The 24,967-nt window shown below is 36.0% G+C and overlaps 1 protein-coding gene across 3 annotated transcripts; it reads left to right on the top strand.

Annotated features, from left to right (window-relative positions):
• The first annotated feature begins 10,284 nt into the window (after positions 1-10,284).
• Positions 10,285-24,058, top strand: LOC114274853 (U11/U12 small nuclear ribonucleoprotein). 3 transcript variants are annotated; one of them, XM_082883375.1, is made up of 5 exons: positions 10,285-11,928; positions 19,099-19,213; positions 21,743-21,850; positions 22,274-23,006; positions 23,119-24,058. In XM_082883375.1, exons 1-4 carry the CDS (start codon positions 10,412-10,414, stop codon positions 22,916-22,918), a joined length of 2,385 nt encoding a protein of 794 aa, XP_082739501.1. In that variant the 5' UTR covers positions 10,285-10,411; the 3' UTR covers positions 22,919-23,006; positions 23,119-24,058. The 3 variants fall into 3 exon arrangements, with proteins under 3 accessions (XP_082739501.1, XP_082739503.1, XP_082739502.1); XM_082883377.1 differs by having other exon boundaries at positions 10,294-11,928; positions 23,563-24,058; XM_082883376.1 differs by having other exon boundaries at positions 10,294-11,928; positions 23,560-24,058.
• The last annotated feature ends 909 nt before the right edge of the window (positions 24,059-24,967 follow it).

The raw sequence follows: 24,967 nt of genomic DNA, 5'->3' as shown, positions 1-24,967 counted from the left end.
GGAAGTACAACGGCCATAAAGGTTCAAAAGGCCAAAATGTTCAAAAGGTTCAAGTGGAAGATATTGAAATTTGTAATGATGGAGTGAAAGATATTCAAATTGGTAATAATGGAAGTACAATGGCTATAAACGGCTATAAATTCAAATGACTTCAACGGCTATAAACGGCTATAAATTCAAATGAATACAACGGCTATAAACGGTTATAATTTTTATTATATACCAAAGACTCTAATGTAAACAAGTTACAAAAAAACCTGAAAATATTCTTTGATCTATAATCACTCATATCTATTCTCAGAAATTATACACTGAGCCTTATAGCTTTAAGCCCATCTTTCCTGTATGAGATTTATAGAAAAATCAAAGTTTCATTTTGTATATCTATCTTTGAGAGATATTTATTGTAAGCTTTCTTTGAAAGCAAAAATACAATTTCATCTTGTAAAAGTGTTGAAACACTGTGTTCTTGAAATATTGAGAGTGATTGTAAATCACCTAAGATTTGCAAGGGTTTTAGGCTTATGAAGTTTGTGTAAAATCTGTGGAGGATTGCTCCATTTGTAAAGAGGTTGCTAGCACCCCTGTGAAGCTAGAAGATAGTGAAAAATCTCAAGTGAAGCTTGAGGAGTGGACGTAGGCCGAGTTGAAGCCGAACCACTATAAATTTATTTGTCTCTCTCTCCCTTATCTCTTTATTTTATTTTAAATTGCCATAGCTATATTTCATATTTTTACTGTGCTAAAATTATTAACTGACATAGTTGTTAAGACATTTATTTTAATTATTTTTATTTCATTAATTATATTTATCTATTGTGCTAGTCATAATTTTTATTAGGGTACTATTAATTTTAATTGTAAAAACCTAATTCAGCCCTCTCTTAGGTTGTCTTTTGGGTAACAAATTCTGTAGGAAATCAAGAACGTAGTGACAAAGCCACAACAACTATTGTGTTGGCTTTAATAATAGAATAGATATATGGGTTGATTGGTTTGTTTATCATGTGAATTTAGTGTGAAATAATAATAAAAAAAATTGATTGATGCTTTGATGTTTAGTATACTAATTTATTTTAATTAAAATTAAAAACAATACAATTGTAACTCACTGGGCACTTGATAAAATGGTTAATTGTTTATTTATATTGATTAATGTTTAGATGTGTAGTATACTAATTTGTTTTAATAAAAAATATAAGATAAATGGATCAGCAAGACAAAGAGCTAAGAAAGGACTTGACTATGTGGGATAGAAGGCAAAAGTTAGCTGTTGTTCAAGTTGTTTGTCATGTGGTATATTGGTATATGCCGAGAAAATATCACCTTAGGAAGTACGTGGACCATCCTATTAATTACTTGAAGAGAGAAAAAGTGAGGATTGAACTAATGACACAACTTAAATGTATTCAAAATTGTTGTAATATCACCCGTATGGGGCCGCAAGCATTTCAAGATTTGTGTCATATACTTGAAAGAGATGGTGTTCTGAAACCTACAAAACGTGCAATAGTTGAGGAACAAGTTGCAAAGTGTCTTTACATTTTGTCACACAGCAGGACGAATAGAAATGTTTCATTTTTCTTTCGTCGCTCAGGTGAGACTGTAAATCGGCATTTTCATAGTCTTTTTGAGAGCTCTTATATCATTGGAATATCGATTTCTTTGCCAACCTAATGGATCAGAAGTCCTTCCAGAAATATTCAATAATAATAGGTTCCATCCATATTTTAAGGTAAAAATTTCATATTACATTTCGCTTTAAATTTTTAGTTTTATTTCTATATAAAACTGTCACATGATACATTTATGTTAGGATTGTATTGGAGCACTTGATGGAACACATGTTTGTGTTAAAGTATCTAGCAAGGATGTCCCGAGATATCGTGGTAGGAAAGGTTACCTTACACAAAATGTATTGGTTGTATGTTCATTTGACTTAAAATTCACTTATGTCTTACCTGGGTGGGAGGGGACTGCATCTGGCCCAAGGATCATAAAAAATGCACTCACTAGAGAAAATAAACTGAAAATACCCAACGATAATTCATGCTTTGATAATATGAAACTTTTATTAAATTATATAGATTTAGGGTTTAATATAGTGATGTGTTTTGTTTTAAATAGGCAAATTTTATCTTGTTGATGTGGGGTATATGTTAAGGAGTGCTCTCATCCCTCCTTACAAAGGTGTGCGTTATCACTTGAAAGAGTATTCCAACCATCCACCAAAAAATGCTCGAGAGTTGTTTAACCACTGACATGCTTCTTTACGCAATGCCATTGAGAGAGCTTTTGGTGTGCTAAAGAAACGATTTGTAATGCCCCCAAAAATACATTACAAATAATCCAACTCATAAGAGGAATGAATCCAAAGATTAGACATACTTCCATTAATCAAAATTCAACTTACAAAAGTTATTACATGCATTATACATTCATAAATGTTCATCATGAATCTATGGCATGTAATGTCTATAAATAATCAACAAAATAAATGCCCTACAGGCTTACATTTTTCCAAGACATTCATTGGTTACAACAAAAGGGACTTATAAGCTCCATACATGTAAAGCCCTCGGCTTGAATTTAACATTTAAATACAATCACAAAATAACAAAATATAGCTTCCGGCTTCTGAGTCCTTTCAAGTTACGACCTTGGAGGAGGCATGTCATCGGTACCTGAAAATGGTTTCCCAAGTAAAGTGAGCCAAAGCCCAGTAGAAACAATCTATCACAATATATGAGATTTAACGAAGCTATAAGTGCAACATACATATACAATGCCAGGGGTAAAACATTTACATCTTATAAAATCATATATGAACCAAGTCCATATCCCATTTCATTTTCTTTTCATTTATTTCAACACATGAGCCAATTTTACTTATTTTCCATTAACCCAAACGAGACTACATCTCATTGGTTAGCAATCTCACAAATGACATACAATACTTCTAATGCCATTTTACGGATATTTCGTTCGTGGGATCGGCACCCATGTATAGTTTTCGATTCGCCATTTTACAGATATTTAGTCCGCGAGATCGGCACCCATGTATAGTTTCGGGACTTTCACCCAGGACACTCCGACCAACTTAATTATAATGGAGTCCATCCCCTTTTTCCTCCCAAACGATTATACATTTGCAATGTATTTAAACATATAATCACACATGTAGTACCTTCACTTTCTTCTCCCAAATAAACATACATACACAATGTATTTACATATCGCCATGCTCAATGACAACCATCAAATGATTAGTTTTAATTCACCTAATTTACATGCAATTTCTACAACAATTAAAGTTATCCTCCACCGATAGCCCAATATAGATATTTCTAAACAGATATATAATCTTATGACAGATAATTTATTCAAAACTTTCAAGAGATGAGACATATCATCTATTCAATTCACCATCTATCTCCATATTTGTCCAATTCCATATTTACAACATCAATTTCATTTTTATTTATACAAAATAAACATAATACTCATTCTAGGGCAAACCTCCCATTTTTTCCCAAATCTCAACCAAATACCAAAATCAACTATTTTGGCATTACAATGCTTCATTTTCAAACCCCATATTCATTTATATCAAAAACCCCTCTTTTACATCTCACCAAAACCCTAGGTTTGTGTTCAAAATACCCCTAAACCCATCATTGTTACATAACCACAAATGACCCAGTTAAAAATCAGAACAAGGTGTAGAAAGATCCCTACCTTAAGGAGAGAAGACGAGCTAAGCAAGAGAGAAGCCTCGAAGATGACGAAACCCAACTCCAATCAGGTAGAAATGTAGATCTTGAGATGCTCCAACTTTCTCTCAAAGGTACAAGGATGTATAGATCAAGGGATCAAGGCCAAAATGTAGAGAGAGTGTATTTTAGAGAGAAAATGTTCAAATATAGGTTTTTGGAAAGTTTTAGAGAGAGAAAGAACCAAAAAAGTGATGCAAAACATCACTTTTACGATCTGATATACGCACAGTCCGCTTGAGCAAAAGAGTCTACGCTCGAGCGTTAGACACAAAGTTTTGTTCCGTTCGAGCACAAAAGTTGCCCGCTCAAGCATGGAATATATACATCCAGTATTTTTTTACAGACAACAAACAACCCGCTCAAGCTCAAAGAAGGCCGCTTGAGCGTAGGAAACGTCGCTCAAGCTTGAAAAACACCCCTCCAGTACTTTTGCAGACGTGCAAAGTATTGAGAGCTTGCACATCCCGCTCAAGCGCAGGAAAGGACGCTCGAGCAGATGACCAAAATATACAAAGCCCGCTCGAGCGCAATAAAGCCCGCTCGAGCAGAGGACTAAAAATCTGGGCAATAAGGTTTGGGAAAAACATGTAACCAACCTGTTCCAAATTCAATCACTACAATCCAAATGCCACTTTCAAGAGATACAAGGGAGGAAAAGAGGTAAACAACAACATAGAAACATTAAACCTGAGTCCAAAATACAACGAGTGACGGGTCACAACCAGGATCGTTATACGATTTCCCATCATAGCAAGCACAGTTGAGCCTACTTACTCGGTTAACATATAATCAGATATCGTAATAGCATGTTGCATCTTACATAACTTTCTAATAGGTGTGGATCCAGATGAAAAGCTTATTTCTGAAGTAGACAAAGAGCTTGAAAATCAATGTCAAACTCAAGAAATGACTCGTGCACCAAGGGATACCGATGAGGATGCAAAATAAGGGGAACTCATTAGAAATGTGATAGCAACTACAATGTGGTTTGATTATGTTGCTAATTAAGAGTGATATTTTAGTTTTTACATGTTTGCTAGCCATCTTGATTTTATGTGATAAGTACTTGAACATCGGATCAGATGTGTCCATAACTTTGCTATTGTGATGACATTATTGTGGTTTATAATGTTACTTTGAATTTATTTTGTTGTAGATTCGGATGTATTCATAATTTTGCTATTGTGATGACATTATTGTGGTTTATGATGTTACTTTGAATTTATTTTGATGTAGATTTTATAAATTGGTAAAAAAACACAAAAGTCCGAAGATTCTAAGAGAAAAAAACTTTCATGGACAAATCAAATGGATGATGCATTGATTGATGCATTGTATCACCAACATGTTGAAGGAAAATAGGGTCAATGGAACTTTCACTACTTCAGCATATGATAAAATAGTAAAGGAATTACATGAGACATACAACTTGGACTTAGATAAGGCCAAAGTCAAGAATAGGCTGAAAATATCAAAAAGCATTTTGCTGAGTGCTATGATTTATTCAAACATACTAGTGGTTTTGCTTGGAGCCCAGTTACAAGGATGTTCACTGCTAAACCTAAAGTTTGGGAGGCATTGATTGAGGTACTTCAATTAATTTCAGTTTATGTTGATTTTTAAAAAATAAAGAATAGAAAAACATAACTGTAACAACCCTCATACTGTTTACTGATTAATGACTGATTGATTACCGATAATCACCGATTACTGCTAAACGGAACTGATAATGACTGATAACTTACTGATAATTGAACTGATTAAAGTACTGAACTGACTGACCGAACTTTAAACTGAATTAAATGAATGCATCTGTTTGAATTGCATTCTATCTGTTTGACTGTATGATTATCTGTTCATGCTTATATGTTTAAACTGCTAATGGAAGGCCTTATCGGCGGCCAAATCCAAAATTGATTGATGTTTAATGATCAACATAATTTATGTGATTTTATAGTATAATTATCTGAAACTTGATTAGGTATGATTAAATTAGATTAAAATAAGCTAATTAAAGAGTTCGGTTTATTTACCATATTGCCACCCTTAGTGGCACACTACCTAGTGATGCTAGAGCCTTGCATCCTTGACTCAAAACATTTCCATCAGCCATTTCTCCTGAGCTTAGCCGACCATGAGAGAGAGAGTTGAGTTGTTCTTGAGAGATTTGCTTGATCTTGCTTGGAATTGAAGTGTTGATTGCTACTTTGAGCTCCTAGACCTTGAACACAAGACTAAGGTAGGACATTCATCTTCTTGTTGTTGTCTTAGAATCCATTCTTGCACAATTCATGCTTTAATTGTAGAGTTAAGTCATGAATTGGTTCATTGTTGTTGAATTGAAGCTTAATTGTTGCATGCATGTACATATATTGAAGTTTTGAGGTTGTAAGTCCATGTTTCCTCACATGCATGTCCATCTTTTGGTCATACTCCATGAATTCATCATGTTCTTGAAGGAATGAGTCCATTTGAACAAGCTTTGAAGGTTGAATTTGGTTTGAATCCATGCATGTTTGCATGTTCTTCATATTCTTGAAAATGGGTTTGAATATGGCTTTAATTGACTCACCTTTGGGGCTTGAATTCATAAATTGAGCTTTGAAACTTGATATACATTGAATTTAGTTATGTTTTCCAGAATTTGGGCCCAAGAGGTCGAGTTTGGAGTGGTAGAATGCTTGGTTTGAGCTTGGGAGGCAAATCTGGAAATTCCAGATTTGGCTTCCTCGCTCGAGCGAAGGGTTCCCCGCTCGAGCGAGCACCTTTGTCCAGGGCTCCGCTCGAGCGACCATCGAGCGACCATCGCGCGTAAAATCTCAGCATCCAGTATTTTTACTGTTTTGCAGGCCGCTCGAGCGAAGGATTCCTCGCTCGAGCGAAGCCTTTGATTTTGGACTTCCGCTCGAGCGAAGAAAGTCTCGCTCGAGCGAGGCCCCTATTTTCAGCAAAGTTTGCAAAATGTTCTCTAAGTGTATTTTTTGCATCCTCATCCCATCCTAGGCATTCTTAGGCCTAGTTTAAGACATTTAGATGAGGATATCGTTGTAGAACACACCAAGGCAAATTAGGGATTAAGTTATGATATTTCCCAACTGTGTAGCTTAGTGTGTGTTCAACCTGTGAACTGTGTAGGGTTGGCGACTGGGGAGACACGCTCTAGCCTACTGTAGCCCAAACTCTGTGAGTAACAATTGTGTAAAGATATGTTCAACTGATATCTTTTGAATACTGAACTGAACTATTTACTGAACTGGTATTACTGAATGAATGTATGTCCTTTATTTCTGAACTGTACTGTGGTATCCTTAGTACCTACTGTCTACTGTTACTGTTACTGTTACAGAGATCTCTGTCGGTTCCCTCGTGGAACCACTACTGTTTACTGACTGATGGCCATCATTACTGTTCGGTCTTTTAAGACCTACTGTTACTGTTACGCTAATGGATGTACCACATATGACTGTTTACTATACTGAACAACTGAAATACTGATTGAATTGAACTGTTTTCATTACCGTAAGGACATTCATTCTAAACCTCTTTACGCATTTTGTTATTCACTGGGCTTTAGCTCACTGTTTATATTTATATGTAGGTGCTCAGCCACCAGACCGGAGCTAGGAGCGTGGGTTAGACTCCAGTTTTGTCAAGCCAGCCTTTGTGCCTCACTGCGAGGTTCCGAGTTGCTATGCTATGGCTTGGGGGTGTTCTGTTTGTTTCCCCCGCCTGTCTTCATACTGTCTAACTGTTCTGTATAGACTGAATGTTTACCGTACTGTTATCAAGGGATTAGGTCCCTGTACTGTGTGACTGTAAATTTTGTATAGACTGCACTGTTTGTATATGTATGAATGCATGAAAAATCTTTTTGGCATACAGACTGTCACAGCTCATTGGACATTGTTTAATTACTGTATTGGCTTCCGCCAGGCCCTGTACTCTGTTTTACTGTATTACTGTTAAGCAGGCCTTCGGTAATCTCGGATTACTGGCCGGTTACGGTGCTAAACCCATAGGGCCGGGTTTGGGTCGTGACAATAACTTATATTTAACTATAACTTTTCTATTTTTTTATTTTTTATTTTTGGTAAAAAGTAAAACCACATGCTGAGAAATGGAAATGTACACCCATTGGCAACTATGAAAAGCTGGCTGAGATTTATGAAAAGCATAGGGCAACTGGTGTAGGTGCTGAAACTGCTAAGGAAAAAGTACGACGATGGGCCAACTCATCAAATAATGATCATGTAGGTAGAATTGAAGTCATTGATGAACTAGTGCACCAAAATGAAGCAAACTTGGAAAGTTTTAATCTTGTGGATGAAGATATTGTTGACAGTGGAACATCTCCGAAGGAAAAAAAAAGAAGGCTCTCAAATGATGGTAAGAGGGACATTGACATACTAAAGACATCATTGCACGATATTGCATCAGCTACAACAGAGGGAAATGCTTCTATGAAGAAATCACAAGGATGTTTTCCTAGAGGAGAGTTGCATAAAGCATTAGAGGAAATTTGAATTGCGCCACACTTATTTACTGAGGCATACATTTTTCTTACCAAGAAACCTGAGAGGATGATGCAATTCTTTGGTTGCCCAGTGGAGTATTGCAAGGAAACTTTAGAGAGCATGATGTATGACCCTAAGAATCGTTGGTAACTCATCTATAGATGGGATGGGATCGTACTTTCTCTGAAAAGGACATTAGAGATGTCTATTGTATTTTGTACTTGATTCCGTTTAGGATATGGTGTCTTTTGTGGATGACTTTGAACTTATTTTGGATATTTTGTGGATGATTTTAACTCTTTTAAAATCTTTTGTGGATGATGAATACCTTGCTTTAATATCCATTTTTCTTGACACAATTTTGTGTTATTTGATTGATTGGTCTCAGGATGTTGTGGACTTTTTATTCCCCCATAAATGTATTGAGTCACTTTGTGCTAGAGATCTTCACAAAGCCAACCTGTAATAACAAAAATATTGGTTATGTATTTGTTGGATTTTTTTGTCATGATATTAGAACTTTTGAATCATGAGGGCCATGCACCTATGAAAAAATATTAGTCATGACCGGTGAACTTTAAAATTTCTGAAATATATTTGGTGAAAAATAAAGAGCAATGATTAAACTATTTCATATTAGATTAAACTTTTAACTAAAATTTTTCTCAAAATTGAATGGAAAAAAAAAAAAAGAAGAAAAGAAAAAGTGAGGATTGGAGATGCTCTTATATAGTGATAAAATATAAAAAATGTTATTTTGATAATATAATATAAAACAGTTTCTTTTCTTTTCTCTGATGAAATCTAGCCAAACAAAAAGGAGAAAAATCATGATAATTTATTTTCTTTTATTTCTTACTTATCAAATGAGAATGAGAAAAATTACAATTATTTTCATTATTTTCTTTTCCCCTATAACTTAAGTAATCATTTGTTTTCTTTTCTCTCCTAAGTTTCCAAACATAAGGTGTGTTTGATTCATGGGATTAGAGGGGAATTATTTACTGTTCGGATTGCTTATCTAATGGAGGAGGATGTCCATCGTTTGGTGCAATTTTAGTTCGCCGGACATGGAGTCCGGCCGGACTTCATATCCCTCATATGAGGAACTAAACAATCCGGGGTGGGATTATTTTCATGGGATTGGTATCACATGGGACTAATGTGTTAAATGTCTATTTTACCCTCATGCTATTACTTAGTAAACAATTAAAAAATAGTAAAATAATCTTTTGAACATTTATAAATTATTTTTTTAGTGTTGTTAATTTAAAATTATATATTAAATAAAAAATATAAATTATAAATTTAATTTAATTAAAAATTATGACCTTATAAATTAATTTTTTTTAATGTTGTTAAATTATAAATTATAAATTACAAATTACAAATTTAAATTATATGTTAAATAAAAAATATAAATTATAAACGTAAAATAATCTTTTGAGTATTTATCCTTATTCTATCCATCCAACTAAACATTAAATTCACTAAAAAATAGTCATTTGCAGACATTTATTGTGTTTGGGAACTTATGAGAGAAATGAAATGAAATGATTACTTAAGTAATAAGAGAAAAGAAAAGAAAATGATTGTGATTTCTCTCATTTTTGTTTGTTTAGATTTCATTTAAGAGAAAAGAAAAAAAATTATTTTATGTTATATTACCAAGATAACCTTTTTATATTTTCAATCATTTTATTTCTTTTATTTTTATAGAGACAAAATTGGTATTATGAAAGTAGTGGTTTTGTTTCTCTCCCAATCTCTTCACTTTTAGAAAGATTGAAAATGAGACTTATAAGAGAAATAAATTTTTCTCCACTTCTCTCAATTTCTTTCCATTTCTCTCCACTTAAATTATCCAAACAAGTAAAAAAAATACATATCTCTCCATTTCTTTTCTTCTCTCTCCAAATCACGTAATCTCATAAAAAAAATAAATACAAAATACACATCAAATCCAATCAAATAATCCAAAAAATTTACAATTCCCAAATCCAATTCAGATCAATTTTAATCCCCTTCTCCAATCCTTCAATCAAATACTCTCGTAAGGTAAAAGCGTTTTCTGTGCATTGACGAGGAGGACGACGACGACGAAGAAGAAGAGACACTGCGATGAATCCTCCATCTCCATTACCACACCTCACCTTTCTTCCGTCACCCCAAAACCCTAACCCTAACCCTAACTCTAACTTCTTCTATTCTCATCTCAACCACCATCCCTCTTCCACCACCACCAACTCAATCACTTCACCACCGCCACCTCCGCCTCTGCCGCAGCCTCCCGATCTCCCAACCGCTCTCTCAACACTCAAACACCTCATCCACCTCTCCGAAACCGCCCTCCACTCCATCTCCACTCTCCTCCCCACCATCACCACCACAGCCGCCGCCCTCTGCCCCTGTCCTTTCAATTTCCACCACCGCCTTCCGCCGGAATCCCTCTTCCGCCACTCCCTCCAATGCCCTTCTTCCCCTTCCCCTCTCCTCAACCTCGACCCACTCCTACTCCAATCACTGCGCTACCCCAACACTCTCAAACCCTCCCAACAACTGCTCAACCAGAACCGCTTCCTTCAAACCCTACACGATCCCAACTCCGACCTCTGCTTCTCCCTCGACGATTACTGCGAGTTTGGCCCCAATTTCTTCTACCGTAATTGCCCCGGCGTAGTTAGCTCTGCCGATCGAGATAGTTCGAGCCGAACCTTCTCTCTCCCAGGTATTCTATCGATTCAGTGTGCAAATTTTGTAGGCAGTGATAATGGTGAAATTAAGGGTTTCTCTAGGGATTGTGTTACGCTTCTTCCTTCGGAGTTGTGGCTTGTTAGGAGCGAAATCGAGTCATGGAGGGATTATCCTATTGCCTATTCGTATAGAGTTCTTCGGATCATTTTGTGTTCTGTTATGGCTGAAGATTGTGATTTCCTTAGATGGGTAATTGTGAACTCGCCTCGTTATGGTGTTGTGATTGATGTGCCTATGAGGGACCATATAGTTTTGCTTTTTCAGCTTTGTTTGAAAGCAATTGTGAGGGAAGCTACTGGTTCGGTGGATTCAGTATTGAACAGAGATGCGAGGGAGTTGAATCCAGCTGCTATGAGTTTAAAGTGTCCCATTTTGGTTGAGGTATTGAAGTGGTTGTCTTTTCAGTTTTCTGTGTTGTATGGTGAGGTGAATGGGAAGCTTTTTGCCATTGACACGCTTAAACAATGGATGTTAAATATTTCATTGAATTCTTCATTGTTCCTGTTGGAGCAAAAAGCCCCTGAATCACCTGCTTCGAGAGATGTTGATGGTAAATCTGTGGAGCCATTTGAAAAGGGTGTGGAGGATCATGCGGATGGTAATTCTGTAGAGCCATTTGAAAAGGGTGCGGAGGATGATGTGGATGGTAATTCTGTAGAGCCATTTGAAAAGGGTTTGGAGGATGATGTGGGTGGTAAATCTGTAGAGCCATTTGAAAAGGGTGTGGAGGATGATGGAAATAGTGTACTGGGTGAATCCATTAATAGCAGAGTGATTTTAGTTTCCCAAGTAGCGGCAGCTGTGGCTGCATTGCATGAACGGGCCTTGCTTGAAGAAAAAATTAAGGCATTACGCAGTACTCAATCACTTACTAGTTACCAGCGGTATGTTTCTATTCGTGTTTTCAATTTCTGTTGTTCTTTCTGTTTTCTTCTAATCCAATCTGCTTAGAACATTAAGGGGCTGTTCATTTCTTTTTGATGTTTTTGTGAGCAAAAGCAATGAAAAGTTCGAACAATCACTGTTTTCGTATCATATTTATTTTTTGTGAATATATTTTTTTTCTTCAAAAATTTGGAATTCAACTTAAAATGCATATTAAATATGGGGTGTTTCAGAAAAAATTAGTCAGTGAAACAAATTTTCCAGTTTGTCAGTTTATGATTTTTTTGTTTGGGATTACAAAAGACAAAAACTATAACAAGCTTGCCCAATATTTTAAAGTGTTTTGAACGATTTCTAATCCTCTATCCTATTGCAATGCAAAATTTACCAATGTATTTTGTCTATCTGGTTTGGTTGGTGAAACTTTTATACAGCAATATGCATCTAATGAGACATATGTTTAGTAATACAAGGGTATAAAATGGAATGTGTCTAGCTTTGAAAACACTGTTACAAATTTAATTATTAGTAGGATTTTATAAAATTTTTGGAATCAGTTGTTAGGATACGGATTAGATGTTATTGGACAGTGAAGAACCATTATTTACTTATTTCCTTGGAACATTTAACATCTTTGAAGCAATTTTGAACTTTCTATTTTCATTTTCACGCAGTTAGAAGCTGCAAGGGGTTGTGTTCCATGGAGCAAAATTTGTCTTACCTAGAAACATAAATGACATGGATCCATAAATGGCATGGACTCCTAAGTATGTAGGTTAGCAGATTAGCATAGGATGAAGTAACTTTAGGCTTTGTACCTAGTTAATCAATTTCTAATTATTATTTTTGAATATGAGGAGGGTGAGAAACAAGGGGAGATTAAGAAGAATTATTAAACCACATAAGGTGAAGTAAACTTTACCTAGAATAGTAGCGCGTCTTATGCAAAGTGAGAATGAGTTTGTTGTATGACACTTACACTAGAATGTGGTATGATGGGGTTTGGCTTCCTTGGATGAATCAATTACAATGTGATAAAGGTAGTTTCTAAAATCTCTTCCCTTGTCCATTTTTTTTCCCCTTTGATTATAAATTCATTAAAACATATATTCCCCTTTGTAGAAAATAAATATGAGAGAAACAACTGTGGACTGTTTTGACTAAATAAGTGATCGTGATGGGACTTTCTGATGTGCCTATGAGTAGCACTTCACCTCATATTAGCTTTTTTTTGCCATCTTACAAGAATGGTATATGGTGTTGTTTGAACAAAAGAGGCTTGCATAAAAGTTTTTTCCTAAACGAGAAGCTTTTTTTAAAAAAAAATTATTGTTGTTATTATATTTTGTGTGCGGCAACCTTGGTGAATCTTACATGGTTTCGTCAACCTATGAGGTTATCTTTATACTTGATTGTTGCATATTGAGAATCTACATTTTCAAATATTTAAAAAAAAAAAAAAAAAAAAGGTTTCGAGATTTATCTGTAGACAAAATGTGATAATTTGATATTGAATTGACATTGCATGATGTTTAAACTCTCACAAAAAAATAAGAGAAAAAGAGGATTTTTTTGTTGTGAATCCCTTCTTGAAGGCCATGATGTATCTGTTTCTATGAGAATGCATGGCTCTTAATTTGTGCCAAAGCAGAAGATGAAATGAACTGTTGCTGGTTTCCTTTTTTGTAACCCAGCACCTCTTTGTCCAAAATTAAGATGCATTCAGTCTGGGAATATTTTTGTTAGTTGCATGGTAGGGCTTGGTCACCTTATTTTAGGTGTAAGTTTAGAGTGGGGGAAATAATACACAAGATGTGTTGCTGGGTTGAGGATTAGGAAAATTAAGAATAGTAAAATTTGACCACTCATAAATTTTGGAACCTTTTTTTTTTTCTTCAAAATCATTGAGAGGTTTAGGAATTGGCTTTATACCTTGCAAATTTGATGTGGATGCATCCAGATTCATTCTGGTAAAAATGTTTTCAACTACAATACCAACCAAATAGATCTATTGTTGCTTTCTAGAAGACGGATTTTTAGCTATTTCAAACTGATCTTTTGTCACTTTCTATTGTTTGGAGAATGCTGTTGGACAAAAATATTCAAGACTTCCGCATTCCACCTATGATGTAGATGATTAGTGTGCATTTTATGTGCAGACAAAAAGAAGTTGATTACTGATGGGGCTATTCACGGGTAGAGTCGGATCGGTTTTACAGTTGATCCATCATCCTAGCTGGCCAAATCGGATTGGGAAAAACTCACCCCTTTTCTGACCGATGTATGGTTTGAAACTGCAGAAATTGGGTTAATCAGTTTGGTGGTCAGATTGGACAAACTGAACTACATCTGACAACCAAAAGAAAAAAGGAAAAACCATGTTCAGCCTTGCAGATCTGATTTTGGTCACTATGTATTGTATAATCCCAAAAAACCATTTCATCAACAGATCTGGAAAAATAAAACTAAAAAAAAATCATCTCACCAATGATAAATATCTGAAAAAAAGTACAAATTGTAAAGTTCATATAGTGGACCATCAGTGTAGGTCGTCAAATACAGATTGGAAAAAAAATTTAGAGATGGAGTGGCATAACCATATTCGCCGGACATGGAAATAGCAAAGCCATATTTGCCGGAGTAGGAACTTTGATTTGTGAAGATAATGAGGCTGGGGTTTTGTTATTTGGGAATTTTGTGAAGAGAGAGAGATAGCAGTGAATGGAATCGTGAGAGTGAAAGGCTTGAAGATATGAGAGAACCAGAAATTTGAGAGGATTTTTAGAGTTTTGAAGTCTACAGATTGTGGTGACAGGTTAGATGCTTTAGGGTTTCTCTTAGAGAGAGAGAGAGAGAGGGTGGATCGGTGATGAAGTAACATGCAGTGATAAGGTGAGGTATTGTCTTGTCTTGGGAGGATAAAGAGAAAAACTACTCTTTTCACTCAAACAAATGGTAACAAGACGTCATAATATATATATATATATATATGAGTCGGTCGGTTCTAGTTAAATGGATTTTCTTTTCTTAAAACCATCACTCGACCGAAACTCAAAAAAAATAAAAAAATAAAAAATAAAAAATGAAAGTGATATATCGAAACTGCAGACGGTGTCCGTAGTGTCGAAACCATCCGTGATTTGTTTGGGTCAGTCAGTTTGGATCGGGTCATCGGCTATTTAAACACCCCCAATTACTGATGCAATCTAGGGTTTTTCTAGAGTTCTATAGAAATAAAATGTGTAAGCTAGGTCATTAGTAATCAATTGAATAATCAATCATCTGCAAACAAGTGACAATTTAGGATAGCAAATCTATTATCTTCTGAGAAATAAAGATAGGTAAATCAGGCCATTAGCAATCAATTGAATAATCAATCGCACACAAACATGTGACAATTTAGGATAGTAAATAAAGAAACATGGCGCTTTTATTTAGACATGCCATAGATTGTGGGGTGTCACACTCCAGTTTCTAAACCTGGTGGATTATTTCGCCAAGTATGATTATTAGGGTTGCTTAACCCAATTTTAAGTCCACATTCCTGTTGATCGCAATGCCAATTGGTAGGTCACTATTTAATTAATCAAATTATGATAACTTGGAAATCACATTTATTTGGATTCAAAACATGAATTAAATATAATAATTTCCAATTCTATTACAAATCAGGCTGATTTTATGCATTGGTGGAAAATGATCTGAATAAGCTTGTAATGAAGTCTCAGTCAACCCTTAAACCTAAGTGACTTTAGGTAGGACTTTAGCTTAAGAAGAATGTGATTTTTGGGAGTTAAACAACTCCAAAAATATTGATTGATGACACAAATGAATTTGGTACAGATTTAAATAAAAGTTTTTTTTTTCCTTCCAATTTTCAATGTTAAATAAAATCACTGATCTAAAAGAAAATGTTAAATAAGATGAAATTGCATAACAATTACTTGAATACAATGCCAATACGTTAGAAGTAATTAGAGTTTGATTATAAAGTTACAACTCCCACAATTAGCCTTCAAAAGCCAAAAATGAGCTTACACAAAGCCAAGTATGAAATACATATCATCAATTAATATAAGCGTGTGAACTAACTAATTTTACATGTCCAAAAATAAACTAGTTAGTTTTACATGACGGGAAAAAGAAAAAAGAAAAAAGCATGGGTATACACATATAAGTTTGCAAAAGCATTAAATATAAGGCATGATTGCCCAACTCTATGTCGTCTGATGTGGAGTACGTGAAAGTGTAAGAGGTGAGCAAAGACAACCACTCACCAAATAATCATTTAAAATATTTGATGAGTAAATTAAAAGCAAGAGTTGTATTATCCAATTCATCTCAACTCCTCTTAAGTCAACCTCCAAGTTTCTCAACACTCCTTTTTATTTTACCAAACTTTTTATTTCAAATATTCACCTGTGATTTCCATAAGAACACTTTTCTTCTTAAAATGTTTTATTTTTAAGTTCAATAAACTTTCAAGAACACTTTCCTTGAGAAGTTATCCTGTAAATTTCATTGTCTAGGGTTGACTTGCTTGGACATTGATGATGAACATATTCAAAGTGGCTCTAGATTTTTGGTCAATTCATTTGTCACTGCTAGAGGATCTTTGGGAAACCTGTCATGCAATGCAATTGGTATGTTGGTTTTACTGAAAACAGTCTAAGCCTTCGTTTGGGAAGGCAAGATTGAGGCTTTTTTGGCTATTTTAGTCACAAAAAACAAAATAGGCTTTTTAGCCTAATAAGATAATATCACATCCAATCCATAATCATTACATTATTTTTCTCACAAAAAAGTCAAAAAAGCCAAAAGGCCTTTCCAAACCAAGCTTTTTAGCCCCAGGCTAAAATAGCCAAAAAGGCCAAAAAGCCAAAAAGCCAACCCACTTCCCGAACGAGCCCTAAAGACTATTAGGAATTCTTTTGCTTTATAATCTTTTATTATGCCAATTAAGAAAGTTATTTAGTATCAAACATGGCTTGGCAAAACAGTGTTACCATTTCTTAGTTAAATGTGTCATTATAAGTATTGAATGAGGTTTAAGTATTTGTATGGAATGATGTTAATTTTGATTTCTAATTTAATTTCTTTTGGACGTGAACAACAATTTTTTCTATTTTGCTATTCGTTGCCAAAACACCTTGAAACCTTTTGTTAAGCGCTTCATTTTGAAACAATTACTTAAAAATTTTAAGAAAATGATATTCATGAGCATTATTAGCCTCAAGTATTTTTCTAGGTAGAAACAATTTTGATACCATCTCTTAATAGTGTGAACATATGTAGGAGTAGAAATGGTTCTGTCTGTGGGGTAGAGAAAAGCTTGCTTGTGGACTTTTCAAAATTAAGACCCGTGTAGGCATTTAAACATGATAGCTAAACAGCTAAACAACATTTGTGCAGCTGGCTTCAAATAGTTACGCAACACTTTATCGAGTTAAGTAAGGGCAACTAGACCTGCATATGTGTAATACTTAGTTTTTATAGGGAGAACAACAATGAAATGTATCTTTTAATCTAAGAAAATGAGCAGGAAGGTATAGTCTACTTTATTTACTTGTGTTTGGTAACGTTTACGTTTTCAGTTTATATTTACAAAAATTTTATAAACTGATTTTTGTTTATTTTTTGAAAAACATAAACTATAAACGCGTTTGGTAATTAACAAAATGTTTAAAAAAATTTAAAAATATAAAAAAGATTGAGAAATGGCAAGTAGTGGCAAGTGGCAGCGGAAGACGGTGGTGAAAAGTGGTGACGGTAGGTGGTGGTGGGTGGTGACGGGTGGGTGGTGGTGGTGGTCGGTGGGTGGGTGACGGTGGTGGGTGGTAGCGGGTGGGTGGTGGTGGTGGTGGTGGTGGCGGTGGCGGGTGGTGGGTGGTGGTGACAGGTGGGTGGCGGATGGCGGGTGGTGGTGGGTAGTGGCGGGTGGTGGTGATGGGGTGGGTGGGTGACGGTGGCGGGTGGTGGGTGGCAGCGAGTGGGTGGTGGTGGTGGTGGTGGTGGTGGCGGGTGCTAGGTGGTGGTGGCAGGTGGGTGGCGGATGGCGAGTGGTGGCGGGTGGTAATAGTGGGTGCGTGGGTGACGGTGGCAAGTGGTGGGTGGTAGTGGTGGCGGCGGGTGGTGGTGGGTGGCGGATGGCGGGTGGGTGGGTAACGGTGGCGGGTGGTAGGTGGTAGCGAGTGGGTGGGTAACGGTGGCGGGTGGTAGGTGGTACCGAATGGGTGGTGGTGGTGGTGGGTGGCGGGTGGCGGGTGGGTGGTAAGTGGTGGTGGCAAGTAGGTGCTGGGTGGTGGTGGCGGGCGGCGGATGGTAGTGGCGGGTGGCGGGTGGTGGCGGGTGGATAGCAGGTGGGTGGTGGTGGCGGCGGTGGTGGTGGTGGTAGCGGTGGCGAGGGGTGGGTGGTAGTGGCGAGTGGGTGACAGGTGGGTGGTGGTGGCGGGTGGTGGTGGCAGGTGGGTGGTGAGTGGTGGTGGGGGGTGGGTGGTGGTGGCGGAAGACGATGATGGAAAATGGTGGCGGGTGGTGGCTAGTGTTGGGTGGTAACAAAAAAAAAAACTGAAAACTTAAAACGGAAGCACATTTTTTGTGTTTTCATTTTTTGGCTAAATTTATAAACTGAAACCACTGATTTATAAATCAAAAATTTTACCAAACAAGTTTTTATTTGAATTTTTAAAATTTTTGTAAATATAAACAGAAAACTGAAAACGTAAGTGTTACCAAACGGCATTTATAAACAATACATTTCATATGGTATGCTATGGTTGGAATTCATTTTTTTTTTTTCTCTCCTGTTTTTTTTTAACCATCTAGATGATAAATTGAATTTTTTGTGAGTTCGAGTAATTCATATGGCAGTTTAGGATTTTACCATGATGAATCATGATTCCCTAAACTAGATGGTGAGTAATTGCCATGTGATGTGTGTTTCTGCACTAACTGTTTCTGCATCAAGTGCATTATATTTGCAGTAAGAATGTGTCTTTACCCTGCATTGTTTCATTTTTTATCTTTCATTTAATGAGTTTTTCTCATTGCATTTTACATCGACACATCATAATGCTAATTCCCTTGTAGGATGGCTTTATCTTTTGTTTAATGCATTCTTCTCATTGCATTTTACATTGACACATATCATGATGCTAATTCCCTTGTAGGACGGCTGAGCACGCATATTTCTCAAATAGAGCTGATGAGGAGCGGCAAAAACGTCTTAATTATAGACCTGTCCTTGAACATGATGGTTTTCTTTGGCAGCGGCCACATAATCAGGTACATTTCAAATACATGGCCTTACTAATTACTAGATATTGCCTTCAGTGTTTTTCTTTTTAAAGTCCTGTGGTTATACAATGTGAAATGAGGAGGATTGTCAAATGAAAATGATAGGATAAGGAAAAAACGTAGAATAACGGGGTTGTTTACGTTAAGCTTATGGAAAACATTTTTGTTTTTGAGCATGCAGTTTCGAAATTAAGAAAATTGAGAACAAAAAATTTTTTTTGATGCATTTCCTTAATAAAGTTTACTTATGAAAGTAGCATTTTTTTTTTTATACATTTGTCATTTCATGTTGTTTTTCCTTTCTTAAAGAACCTTGATAATTTAGGCACCACGTCAATTTTTTGTATGTTTTTAAAAAGGTTGGTTTTTGTGAGAATAGTATGGCGATAAACAAGTGAAAGTAATTTTCAATACATCAATGATCAACGTTAAGTCCTTACTTTTTTTGCACTAGATATTAATGAACTTACTACAGGCATTCAAGAGGATATCCCTAATATATGTTGTTTGCAGATTATGTAGTTTAGTTGACAAAACATGCGTAGTAAGCTCTAAGCTAGAGTTGTGGAGACGTACTTCAGAATCTTAGGGTTTTATGTTAAGTAAAGAGAATTACAAATATATGAAGCGTAGTTTTAGCAAAATTAGAAATAAGAATGAAGATGGAAGTAAAATTTAATAGGCAAAAGATACCAAAGAGTGACCATTTTTGATATCTTGGGCCAGTCATTCTGAGAAGAGGTTGAATTGGATGTGACCATAGAATTAGAGCTGGATGGATGAACTGGAGTGTTGCATGTTAGTAGGATTCTTATTAATTTGAGGAAAAGTTTTATAGGACTGCTATAAAATGGTACTAATTGAAGATAAAACGAAGGAAAGTTGTTTGAGATGTTACGATTATGTGCAACATAGATCAACTGATGCACCCGTATGGAGGGTGATTAATAAACGTTGAGAGTGGTAACAGAAATAGAGGTCTCACGACCAGGTGCGATGGCAAGTGCAATCTGCCTCCAGTCTCGTGGTTGCTAGTTTGAGTCGAGTCACGAGAAACCTCTTCAAGAAAAGCAAAAAATGGTTGCTCTCTGCTTCCAGAACTTTGTTTCAGACTGACATAACCTGCCCTAATTCATTACTTTTGTATTCCAAGCCCTACCAAATGGACCAAAGAACCGTCACCTTCTATGAAAAAATTTCAATTCTAGAGCCTTTGATATCACCTTCACAGTAGCAAATATAAGATTAAGGAGTAGTACTAGTAGGTGTATGAATACCAGGAGAAGAAAGGATGTTGGTTGTGTCCTTAGCCTTATGTATGAGACACAATAATTTGCCGGAACAGAATTGAAGGATTTAGATCCAATCAACATTCATATCTGAAGGATTAAAAGCATTTCTTCACATATGGGCTATTTTTACTCTTGCTAAATTAAAAACTAAATAAAAAAGAAGCTAACTGGCAAGCTCCATGCTGAAGTCCGCTATGAATTACCTTGAAGGCCAGGCTGCAAAAGAGAGAGGACTGACTTATTAATGCGGCAAGAGGGGAGGCATGGCCCATCTGTTCAACCGATCATTATTCAGAACCAGGCAAGTAGTGGTTTTCTCCACATTGGAGAACACACCCAATAAAAAAAAGAAAAGAAAGATAATAATAGATGTTCAACTGATTCTGATCGAATGAGACAATTATCAAAAAACAAAAAAGAAAGACAGTATATGAGTGAGTCGAGTGAGTGTAATGCATTCCAGGCATTAGATGTACCATACTTCAATAACTTTCCAAGATGTATCACACTTGATCAACTTTAATCATACAAATCTCTGGTCACTTTTCATTTCCCCTCGGCCTCTTTGGAACCTGAAACAGTTCTGCTCTAGTCTGCTCTCTTTTGCTTTGCTGTCGTTTACCAGACCTCTATCCTCTATTGAACTCTGCTGGGTTACTCTTTGACTGAGCCGATCACGAGTGTTGTTTTGGTAGATGGCGACAATATTGTTAGAGCCAATGTTCCTTTTAGAAGAGCAGAATCGAAGTTCGAGCTCATGTAACTTGTTTATATATATAAAGTGCTTATAATCTTATTGAGCCAAGCTTTGAAAATTAGTTAGCCTCAAAAATGCATTCGAACTTGGCTTGGTTATATCACAAGCTGATCTCGAACTCACTTTTGGCAAACCAAACGTGAGTCAAGCTCGAATAGCTTGATTCATTTTACAGCCCTATGCATGAATCCTACAGTTAATGTGGGAATTCTGTCCATTTTTATTATCATGGTTGATACTCATCTTTTCCTGTCATATGCAATTGTGATTGTAAACAATTGTATAGAAGAGTTGCTAATTTCCTTAAAAATGGCTTTTAATTACCTTTAAAGTGGCTCTTAAGCAATACATGATGATCTTTCATTAACATGTTACGTTCTATTCTCTCTTGCTGGCACTTTTGGTGGTATAAACCGTACTTTTCAATTCTTTATCTCCTTTGTCTCAAAATCCTTGTGGTATTGTCAGTCCACAAATAAAGCAAAGACAAGAGAGGAGTTATTAGCTGAAGAAAGGGATTACAAACGTCGAAGAATGTCATATCGTGGCAAGAAATCAAAGCGATCTACAACACAGGTAAGAAGCAACTTCAATTCTTATAGTGCATGTGTTCTCTGTCAATATTTTGTCTTGATATAATGTTAAATTCCGTTGGAAGTTGTTGACAATTAGATCAGTCTAAATATTTATTATGAAAAAGGATCAGTCCAAAAATTTAATTTTGGAAGGAAGTTTTTTCCATGAAAATGAGAGAGCCTGCCTTTAGGAATGAGCTGTCACATACATAAGAGTTTGAATCTTCATTTTTACATGTTATATGTTATTTTCATTTACAGTTTACCTTCTTCCATATTTCTTGCCTTCTATTATATAATGGCTTTCGCTTTGACTTTCTACACTTTAATTTGAGTATTTGAGACATTCTCTGTATTCTCAGTTATCCTTGTTTCACTTTGTTCCCCTCTCTCTCTCTCTCTCCTAATTTTTTATTTCTAAAAGGTGATGAGGGATATAATAGAGGAATACATGGACGACATCACACAAGCAGGAGGTATTGGTTGCCTAATAAAGGGTACTGAGGAAGCTGGGAAGTTCACACCCGAACCTTCTTTGCATGACATCTCTGCAGATGTGGATAAGCTAAAGAAAAATGTTTGTGACTCATCCGAAATAAGCAGAGAATGGACTCATGGTTACAAGAAACAGTTAGATTCTCATAATAATATCAGATCTACAAGATTTGAGCATGTGTCTTCTGAAGATCGTAAGCGACATAGACAGGATTCTAGTCGGCACCATGAGCATTTAGACACTCGGAGGAGTGTAGAGAGAGACTGGCGTGATAGAGATTATTATTCCAAAAGCCCAGATAGGCGCCGCTCACGTGACCACAGTAGTAATCGTGAGCATCGAAATAATGTGGAATGGTGCATGAAGAATTTTTCCCGGAGCTCAGATTCCGGCCACAGCCGGTCACATGAGCGGCAGACTAATCGTCGAACGGAGCAAAGTGATCGGAATTCAGAAACGAAAGATAGACGACAAAGGCATGCATACAGGGATCGCAGATCAGGCTCTGTTACATCCCAAGAGTTTGAGGACAGATATGATCCCTCTGAATCCCGCAACATGTATGAAGATTAGTACCACTCAAAAGTGATATTTAGTATTCCAATAATGGCATGGTTTCTTTTTCCGCACTCGTGTTTTTGAGCAGCTCTCTACATGTGCGGTAAGTCATCTTAGTCTTGCATAAATAGTAGTTTATCTGGATCTAATTAGGCAAAAGATTCCCTTTTATGTGAAGCTTGTTCTTGACTTCATGTGTTTGCAAAACTTTGCAGTAAGAAGTCATTCCGGCTTCAGCAGTTTTCCACACATGTATCCTCCTTTGTATCCTTAGTTGTTGCATTATGCTTCTTGTCATTTTGAATTGTTCATTTCTTTTTGCCCCCTTTTTAATTGCATCATAATTAACAGATGCTATGATTTTTCTAAAAAAAATTTCTTAGTTTTATTCATGGTTAGAGAACTGTTAATTATCTCGAAAGGTTGCTGACAGGGACCTTCTTGATTCAGTTTGTTGCTGGTGTAAAAACAGGTTATAGGGGGAGGCAGGTTTGGTTGCTAGGTTGAATCTAGAAGTGTCATGTTTTTGTTTGTTTGTTTGTTTTTTTTATTTTAAAATTTGCCTATTTCTTGCCATGCCACCGTGTTAATTTGTGGTTGTTTTCTTCTGGATTGGAGCTATGTTCTAGTTAAGGTCGTCGTGGTATATTTTGCAGCAGATGCTGTGCTGCTGAGCTTTGGTGGTTTTGCCTCTGCTATTTCTGCTTTTCAGACGGTGGATGCAGTATCAGCTAATGTTGAATCTGTGTGGATGATGATGATTCTTGTTTGAAGCTCGATGCTTAGAGGGTGTTTGCGTGTTTTTTTTTCTTCTTTTTTTTGGGTCCCTTGTCTTCATAGTAAGGCTGTTTGATTGGGTGCTCGTGTCGGTGCTGTTGGCTGATGACATGAAGGCTATTTCCGCTGATATGTTTGGACCTCAGATCCTGTTATTGATCTCTTTGGTGGCTGATGTATGTGACTGCGGTGCTGTTTTTTAAAGCAGCAGGTTCTTGCTGCTTCCGAGGGAAGTAGGCAGCTGTTTTTGTTTGTTATATGATGAAATTGAACTGGAATTTTACTGTAATTGAGTGAAATTGTTGGATTGTCCGGCGAATATGAATGTGTAAATTATTTATTTATTATTATTATTATTTTTATGGAATTAAGCAAAAATTGCTGGGTAAGAGCATCTCCAACGGTGAATCAAAATTTTCACCAAATTTGAGTAAAAAAAAAGTCAATTTTCTCAATCTGATATGGCTTGTTCCAACCGAGCATCAAAAGAGCATCAAAAGGGAAGGATCGACCGGTCGGTCGACCGGTAAGTGTAATTTTTTTTTGTTTTTTTAACTTTTTTTTGACTGGTTTGAACTTACCTTTCAAAACCTACCTATTTGAAAGGGAACCGGTCGACTGGTTGGTCGACCAGCGGTTGGCCTACTTCAACGGTAACGCACAGTGAAATGGTGAAATCTGAAGCCTGTTTTCACTTTGATGAAATTTTTTGTTCCATTCTTATTTTGATGCCAATTTGGTGAAACTATTAGAGCTTCAAAAAGTGACTTTTTCATCAAATTTCAAATCTGATACAAAGTTTGATGAACTGTTAGAGATGGTCTAATTAGGCAAAGTTGAGTGACATTATGTTAAAATTGTAGGGGTGGGTTGTTGAATCTGCTGGAATTGTTGATTGTTTCGTAAAATAAACTGAAATTCAGTGTAAGCAATTTAAGTTGTTGGATTTTATGAATTTAAGCTGAAATTCAATGCCCTCTAGGGTTTTTTCTTTTACATGCAATTTGATAAGTTGGTAATAATTTTCTCGATTTTGTTTAAAATAGATGAGATTCTATTATGGATTTAAAGTTGGATTTGATAATTTCTATATAATTAAAAAAATTGATTTTTCATATTGATAATTTTGTGTATCAACCCCCTCTAAAATATTGATTTTATATATAAAAATATTAATTGAAGGAACAATTGTAAATTGATTTGTTTGATTATATATATATATGTGAAACCCGCCAAGCCACCCAATCCGTTGGCTTGAATTTGTGAGTCGTGTTTCTATGTTTTGTT

This window comes from Camellia sinensis, chromosome 8 (genome assembly GCF_055761805.1).
Source record: "Camellia sinensis isolate YWXY chromosome 8, ASM5576180v1, whole genome shotgun sequence".
In the NCBI taxonomy this organism is placed as follows: Eukaryota; Viridiplantae; Streptophyta; class Magnoliopsida; order Ericales; family Theaceae; genus Camellia; species Camellia sinensis.
Note: the sequence above shows the minus strand (reverse complement) of the source record. Positions and strands in the feature narration are given on the sequence as shown.